General features: G+C 35.1%; 1 protein-coding gene across 1 annotated transcript in view; it reads right to left on the bottom strand.

Annotated features, from left to right (window-relative positions):
- The window catches only part of Smchd1 (structural maintenance of chromosomes flexible hinge domain containing 1), a 113,768-nt gene that overhangs the window by 73,500 nt on the left and 31,609 nt on the right, over window positions 1-8,659 (bottom strand). The window contains exons 11-13 of the mRNA XM_031368725.1: window positions 7,664-7,784; window positions 2,558-2,741; window positions 752-946 (exon numbers count right to left, since the gene is read on the bottom strand). Coding sequence (XP_031224585.1) covers window positions 752-946; window positions 2,558-2,741; window positions 7,664-7,784 — 500 coding nt within the window. The remainder of the gene's footprint in view (window positions 1-751; window positions 947-2,557; window positions 2,742-7,663; window positions 7,785-8,659) is intronic.

Here is an 8,659-nt window from a genome sequence, read left to right on the forward strand (position 1 = left end):
AGTTGAAAACCTATTACTCCCTACTCCTTGCAACTCTTCCCTTGGCTGCATGGATACTGTAAGTTCTAGTTACCTCCCACTCCATTAGACAGCCTTTCTGTCTCCTTTGTCACCTGTTCCCTCAGTCTTTGCTACCTCTAGGGCTTAACTCTATGCTGGCACCCCACAGTAATGGAGGGGGTGGGTTTCTTTCTACCTTTGCAACTGTTGAGTATATCCAAACTTCTTCCTCTTTTGAGGTTAACTCAAATGCTGCTTTTTACACAAAGAATTTTATGATTTACTCTCTTCTTCCAAGTCCTAACACCATCCAGTGTCAGAAAACTCTCTCCTCTCCTAACATCTTCTTTTCATTCAGATCTTCTTCATCTTATCTATACTTATACGACTTCCATTTGTAGGTTAGACTATTCCGAAGATCCAAGCACATCTCAGTCTCTATGCTCATATGCATTTAAGATCAGAAAATACTGTTCAGCAACAAAAATAAATTATAACACATTAAAAGATGCTTTCACTCCAAGTGTGTAAGGTTAATGTTATAGGAAGAAATAATATTTTGTTAATGGAGCCTTTGGCAAATAAATATAATATTTAAAAAGACATAGAAATCATATATTAAAATTGCTTTTTTTCATTCTTTACTGGTTCCACTGAAACTAACATAAGCAATTTTGTAGTTAATAATCTTCAATACACCCATACTAGCAGGCAATTCTAAAAACTTAGTTTGATTGCAGGCTGAACCTACCAGTTGGCCTGCTTTGTATATTTTTCCGTCCCATTCTATTGCTGAGAATGTTGCCCAGGGTCCTTGCTTTTTAGTAGGAAGATCTGGACGGGTAATTATTCCTTTAAAAAGCATGAATTTTATTTGTTTGTCGTGCTTTTCATGACAATCCTTCAGCCATAAAGCAAATTCTCTGTCAATTTTCATTCTCTGCTCCTGTAAAAAGTTAAAATGTTCTATGAAAAACAGCTATTAATAGACACACAGAGCTGTACAGGTTTATCACTCATCTTATTTTCCTCCCACATATCATACATCAGAAAACCTAGGTAAAAATTAAACTACCTTGCCATGGATTTTCTTATACAAACTTAGGAGATTTCGTAAAATTAAGCCATGTTTTCCTTTTATATCTTTTATTAACACAGATTTCATTTATACAAAAAAAGGAGCAAAATTTAAAATAACTTAACTTATAAGAATGAAGAAGTATAAATACTGTGTTATGTGATGTACATGTCTGATAATTTAAGGTTGGTAATTAACTATCTTTTAGCAGCTAAGCATTAAACTTCTGAAAGAGTAGTACAGAGTAAATGATTCTGAGGTATGTAGGTAGAAAGTACACAATTAGTCTTACTAAACTTTTAAAACTTTCTTCACAATGGAATTGTTTTGATTTTGTTTCATTACCAGTGTATGTACTTTAATACTGATCAATCTCAAATCACCTTTAAGCCAAAAGCATTCCATAATTATATACCCTCCCTTGGTAACTCACAAAGCAGGATGAAAATTGCAGTTAGTGGGGAGTGAGGTGGCTCACCCAGTAAAGACACTTGCTATCAAGTCTGAAAACCTGAGTCCCATCTTTAGAACCCACATGGTGGAAGGAGGTAACTGACTCCAGCAAGCTGTACTTTGACCTTGACATACCTGCCTCGACACACATGCACAAAAGCACGCATGTGAGCGCAAACTCACATACACAATTAAACCCTTAAAGAGTAGTTAAGATCCCATGAAACAAAATTAAACATATTTTTATTAAGTAGAGATGCTAGATGATATCAAAGTCCCAATATTAAGATCTAATAAAGCTGGGCTTGTGTGGCACATGCATGTAATTCCAGCACTTAGGAGGTAGAGGTAGGAGGACCAGGAGTTCAAGGTCAGACTAGGCTATTCAAGGTTTGAGGCCAGCTTGCTCAACATAAGATTATCTCAAGAGGGAGAGAAAGAAAGAGAGAGAGAGAAAGAGAAGGAGAGAGAGAGAGAGAAAGAGAGAGAGAGAGAATATCTAATAAAGGTGAGTAAATTTTATCCAAACATAGTTTAGCCAACTTAAAAACTTTTTAGTAGAATAGTTAAAAACTCAAGAAAAAGGTTAAACCAATCTTACATAAAAAAAAATATAAAATAGCATAAAAGTTACACATACTGATGGAGTAGTATGTATTATCATACATATATATTCAAATATGATTAAACAAATTAAGGGAAATGACTCAGCTATTAAATTCACTTGCTGCTCTTTGGGTCACTGCTTGTAAGTCCTGTTCTATGAAAACTGATACCCTCCTCTGGCCTTGGTGGGCGTACGATTTCACACACAAACATATGCGCGCGCACACACACACACACACACACACACAATATTTAAATGTTTATTCCAGCAAACACTGACTATTTGAATGCAATAGTCTTTTGAGTAAATGAATCTAAAATATATAAAATATTAGTACAAATCAACTTAGCATATACATTTGGTCTTATTTAAAGAGAGATCATTGACAAATATTCAAAGCTTGACACTTAAAGGCATACCTGTCCATTTAAAATTCTTGTAAAAAGGGTGTTCTTATCTTTCAATTTCAGCTCAAGATCCATAAATGTCAGTTTATTTGTGCTGACCTGAAATCTGTCATTAGTGAATAATGCACCAGATATTCTATTAAAGCACTCAATTGGGGCAAGCCCTCTCTTCTTAGGAGGAGCACACCAGTCAAAGCTGGAACAGAACAACATTATTGGTCAGTAAAAAGATTAGGTTAATAGATGCCAACCCAGACTACTATACCCAGCAAAACTTTCAATCACAATAAATGGAAAAATAAAAACACTGTACTATAAAAGCAAATTTAATCAGTTATAGGCACCAAACAAAAACAAACAAAAATCCTTCAACCTGAAAAAATTCCTATACCCAAGAAAACACAAGGAATAAAACATCTCCAACCAGCAAACCAAAAAAGAGGGGAACCCACACATAACAACAACATAAGAAAAAGAAACAAACACTGTTCATTGATCTCGCAACATCAATGGTCTCAATTTCCCAGTAAAGGGTAACCAAAGCACAGACTCAAAAGGATGTGACCAGGATCCATCCTTCTGTTCCATCAAAGAAAAACACTTTAACACCAAGGACAGACATCACCTCAGGGTAAAATGATGGAAAAAGATATTCCAAGCAAATAAACCTAGAAAAAACAAGCTGGTGTAGCCAAAAATAGACTTCAAACCAAACTAACCAGAAGAGATAGAAAAGGACACTACATACTCAAAGTAAAAATTTACCAAATGGACATCTCAATTCTTAACATCTACGCACCAACCACGATGGCATCCAACGTCATTAAAACAAAACAAAGCATTACTACAGCTACATACTGAACCTTACACACTGATGGTGGGAGACTTCAATACCCAACTCTTACCAAGAGACAGATCATTCAAACAAAAATTAAACAGAAAAATGCTGGAGCTAATTGATGTTGTAAACTAAATGGACCTAATAGATATTATAGAACATTTTTTTTCACCCAAACACAAAAATATACCTTCTTCTCTGCCTACCCCCCACGCAATGTTTTCCAAAATTGACCACGCACTTGGACACAGAGCAAGTTTCAAAAGATACAAGAAAATTGATGCAAAATCAGGTATGCTATCACTGTAAATCAGACCACCACTGATTTACAGTTGGATATCAACAACAATAGACACAACACAAAGTTTACAAACTCATGGCAACTGAACAACTCACTATTGAATGAAAATGAGTCAAAACAGAAATTAAGAAGGAAATTTTAAAAGTTTTAGAATTGAAAGAAATGAAAACACAATTTACCCAGGCCTTTGGAAGATAATGAAGGTGATTCTAAGAGGCAATATATAGCGACTATCTTTAAAAAAAAAAAAAATTAAAGATCTAATACTAACTTATACCATTCCAGAAATCTATAGAAAAGAAGAAATCATATCCAAAAGGACTAGACAGCAAGAAAAATTAAAATCAAGACTGAAATTAATAACAGAAACTAAATACAAAGATTCAATGAAACAGTTGGTTTTCTGAGAAAATCAGTAAGATTGACAAACCCTTGTCTAATTAATTAGAAGACAGAAAGTGAATATCCAAATTAATAAAATTAGAAATGACAAAACAACAGACTATCCAGGAGATCCAGAGATAATAAGGACATATCCAAAATCTACATTCCATAAAACTGTAAAATCTAAAAGGATAACTTTCTCAATAGGTAGCACTTACCAAAGTTAAAGCAGGATCAGATAAACAATTTAAATAGATCTATAAGGCCTAGAGAAACAGAAGCAGTCATTAAAAGTCTCCCAACCAAAACAATTCTAAGGCAGATGGTTTTAGAACAGAATTCTACCAGACTTTCAAAGAAGAGTCAATGCCAATACTCCTAACAGTATTCCACAAAACAGAAATAGGAAGAACATTATCAGATTCATTCTATGAGGCCAATTACCCAAAGGACATACTAAACATAGAGAATTACAGACCAATTTCCCTTGTAAACACAGATGCAAAAATACTCAAAAAAATACTTGCAAGTCCAAAGAACGTATCAAAAAGATCATACACCATGATCAAGTAGGCTCCACCCCAGAGATGCAGGAATGGTTTAACATATGAAAATCACTTAATGTAATCTAACTTATAAATAACCTGAAAGAAAAAAAGCACATTATCATCTCATTAAATGCCAAAAAAGCCTATAACAAAATCCAATACACTTTCATGATAAAAGTGGAGAGATTAGAGATTCAACGACATACCTAAATATAATAAAAGCAGTTTACAGCAAACCCATAGCCACTATCAATTTAAATGAAGAGAAACTCAAAGCAATTCTGCTAAAATCAGGAACAAGACAAGGTTGTCCACTCTGCTCTACTTATTCAAAATAATACTTGAATCTTAGCTAGAGCAGTAAGACAACTCAAGATCAATGGGATACAAATTGAAAAGGATAAAGTCAACACATCTTTATCTGCAGATGATATGATAGTACATTTAAGTGACTTGAGAAATTCCACAGGGGAACTCATAGAGCTGATAAACACTTTTTTTGTATCAACATAGCTAATACAAAATTAACTCAAAAAAAAAATTCAGTAGCTCTCCTATAAACAAATCACAAAGAGACTAAGAAAGAAATCAAAGGAAACACTATCTTTCACAATAGCCTCAAACAATATTTAATTTTCTTGAGTATCTCTATTCAAGCAAGTGAAATACTTTTACGATAAAAATTTGAAGACACTTAAGAACCTGGCAAAGATAACAGGGGATGGAAAGACAGTTTAAAACAAAAATAAACAAACAAACCCCTCCCCAAAAAACAAAATAAAACAAAAAAAAACCATGGCTAGCCTACCAAGAGCAATCTACAGCTTCAATGTAATCCCCATCAAAATTACAACACATTTTTCACAAATTTTTCACAAATTTTGAAAGAACAGTTATCAGCTTCATATAGAAACACAAACATTGCAGCATAGATTAAAACAATCCTGGATAATAAAAGAACTGCCGGAGATATCACCATCCCTTATTTAAAGTTGTACTACAGAGTATAGAAATAAAAAAGCAACATGGTATTAGCATAAACACAGGCATGTTGATAAATGAAATCAAAATGAAGATCCAGGTATCAATCCACACACACAGAGAAACCAGAGTTTTGACAAAAGAAATCAAATACACACTGGAAAAAAGACAGGATCTTTAATAAAAGACGGTAGTTAAACTGGGTATTTGTGATTCAGAGTCCAAAAAGATCCATACTTATCACCCTGCACAAAACTCAACTCCAAATGAATTAAACATCTCAACTTGACAGATACCTTGAATATGGCAGGAAGAGAAAGTAGGAGATAATCTTGAACTCACTGGCAGAGAAAAAGACTTTCTGAACAGAACATCATTAACACAGGTAAAAAGAACAACAATTAATAAACAGATCCTCATGAAATTCAAAAGCATCTGTATGGTAACAGACATTTGGGCAAAGTGGCACCCTACAGAATAAGAAAAGATTTTTACCAACTATACATCCAATAGAGGGGATAATATCTAAAATACACAAAGAACTAAGATCAATAAAATGAATGACAGCTCATACTGGTGAGGATGTAAGGTAAGGAGAACTCATCCATTGCTGATAGAAGTACAAATTTGTACAACCACTATGAAAATCAGTGTGGCTGTTCCTCAGGAACCTGGGAATCAATCTACCTCAAGCTCCACCTATCACTCTTGGGCATTTGCCCTAAGAACACTACATCCTACTACAGAAACAGTTGCTCAACCATGTTCTTTGCTGTTCTATTCATAATAGCCAGAAACTGGAAACAGCCTAGATGTCTTTCAACAGATGGAATATTAGACAATGGAATATTATTCAGCAGGAGAGAGAGAGAGAGAGAGAGAGAGAGAGAGACAGAGACAGAGACAGAGACAGAGACAGACAGAGACACAGAGACAGAGACAGAGAGGGTGATTAGATCTAGACAAAGAACCATGCTAGGTTAGGAAACCCAGAGCCAAAAGGAAAATGGTATGTGTTCTTTTATATGTGAATGTTAGCTATTAAGCCTTAAATAGCCAGCTACAATCTGTAAACACAGAGATTAGGGTCAGCTTAAGTGACTGGAAATGCAGGAAGTGTTCCCCTAGGAAGGAGAAATAGACAGTTATGGATGGACAGGGTGGAGGGACTTAGAACAAGGAAGTTAAATGGAGAGAAGGAAAGAAGAGGGGGTTAAGGGAGGAAATACAGGGAGAGACAGATAAAGCTAAGAGCCATTTAAAGGGTCATGTGGAAACGTATTACAGTAAAAGCATCTTAAAATATATGTATTTATAAAAGAAATCTAAATCTTCAGGGCTCAGAAGAGGAAAGATTATAAGGATTATAAGATAGTGACCAAGGCTTCTAGACACATCAGGACTGACACACATAAGAACTGACAAAGACTGAGGCAGCATGTACAGAGCTTGCATGGCTGAAAGCCAGATGGGGTTCCAGAGCTGAGAGGGGAAGTGGACACGAGGCCTATCCCTAACCCAGAAGCTATCTCCAATTGATAACCACTTGTCAAGGAAAAATTAGTTTTCTCCAACAAAGAATCACTAGCTAAAGAAGCCACACTTAAAGAAGGCCCCTTGCCCAGCAGTAGATAGCCAACACAGGAAGAGTCCGTGGCATTTTTTGAGGGGTTTTTGTTTTTGTTGGATTTATTTGTTTTTGGGCCTTAAAGGTCTTTTCTGGCTTTGTGCCTTTATAAGATGTCCATGTGTGTGATTATCTATGTCTCTGCACCTGTGTATTTCCTGTGTGTTTTCTTTGCTTCTCTTTTTTCCTACTCCATTTTTTTCCCTGTTCAGGTTTGTTTTTATTTTACCTTATTTTATTCTTCTTTCTTTCTTTTAGGTGCCTGTTTGTTTTCAAATGAGAGAGTTAGAAAAGGAATGGATTCAGGGAGGTAGGAAGGATCTGGAAGGAGTTGGGAAAGGGGAAAGTGTAATCAGCATATAATGTATGGAAAAAAATCTATTTTCAATAAAAAAAAAATTAGGTCAAAAAGAAGTAATCCACAACAATGAAAACTTACTCTTCCACTGTTGTATATGGTATTAACCGTCCATTCCAAAAACATTCAAAAATAGGCCTTTTCCCTCTTGCTGCCTTCTCGGGTATGAAACAATCATCGTCATCGTCTTCATCCTTTGGCTCTACAGCAAACAGTGAAGGGGAACATTCTCATCTCTGTACACCAGGAACAACTTTAACTTTGATATCAATTTATGTAAGGGCATATTAAAGTTGCCTCAGAGAAACGCAGTCTATAGTCCTTCAAACTACATCAGAAAATCTTGTTAGGTAGAAAGACAGATTTCTAATATAAATCTGTTATATATAATATAAATGATTACCTACACACAATCTAATATGAAGAAGTAGCACACTAGCTGACAGAACTAGAATTTTAAAAGCTGTCTCTCTCTCTGTCTGTCCCTCTCTGTCTGTCCTTCTCTCTCTGTCTCTGTCTCTCTGTCTCTCTCACTTCCTTCCTTTTCCATTACATTTTCTTTTCCTTTTCCTTTTTTCGAGACAGGGTTTCTCTGTGTAGCCCTGGCTGTCCTGGAACTCACTCTGTAGATCAGGCTGACCTCAAACTCAGATTCACCTTCCTCTGCCTCTCAAGTGCTAGGATTAAAGGAGTAAGCCAGCCTTTAAATCTATTTCTAAAAATTAAAAAAAAAAAAAAAAAGGTTATACATCCAAAAAGATTTTTCTACAGTGAATTCCATCTTCTCCACAAATAGGCTCTTGAAGTCTGTACCTGAAACACAATTTCCACAATTCTATTAAAACTAGCGATGCTCATGTGAAAACCATCTGAGAAATTTACAATGTCAAGTAGCAGCAAATTCATCTATTTTGGACAAATGAATCAAAAGTACTCAATTTAACTTTATATAAACTATGATGTTTCCAAATTCATATAGGCAGAAGATGACACACTATCATGTATCAAACGGAAATTAGTATAACATCAACAATGTTGTGCTTTTTAGCAATACATTCTTTTTTTTTTTTTTTTTTT

Source organism: Mastomys coucha, unplaced genomic scaffold (assembly GCF_008632895.1).
Source record: "Mastomys coucha isolate ucsf_1 unplaced genomic scaffold, UCSF_Mcou_1 pScaffold14, whole genome shotgun sequence".
Lineage (NCBI taxonomy): Eukaryota > Metazoa > Chordata > Mammalia > Rodentia > Muridae > Mastomys > Mastomys coucha.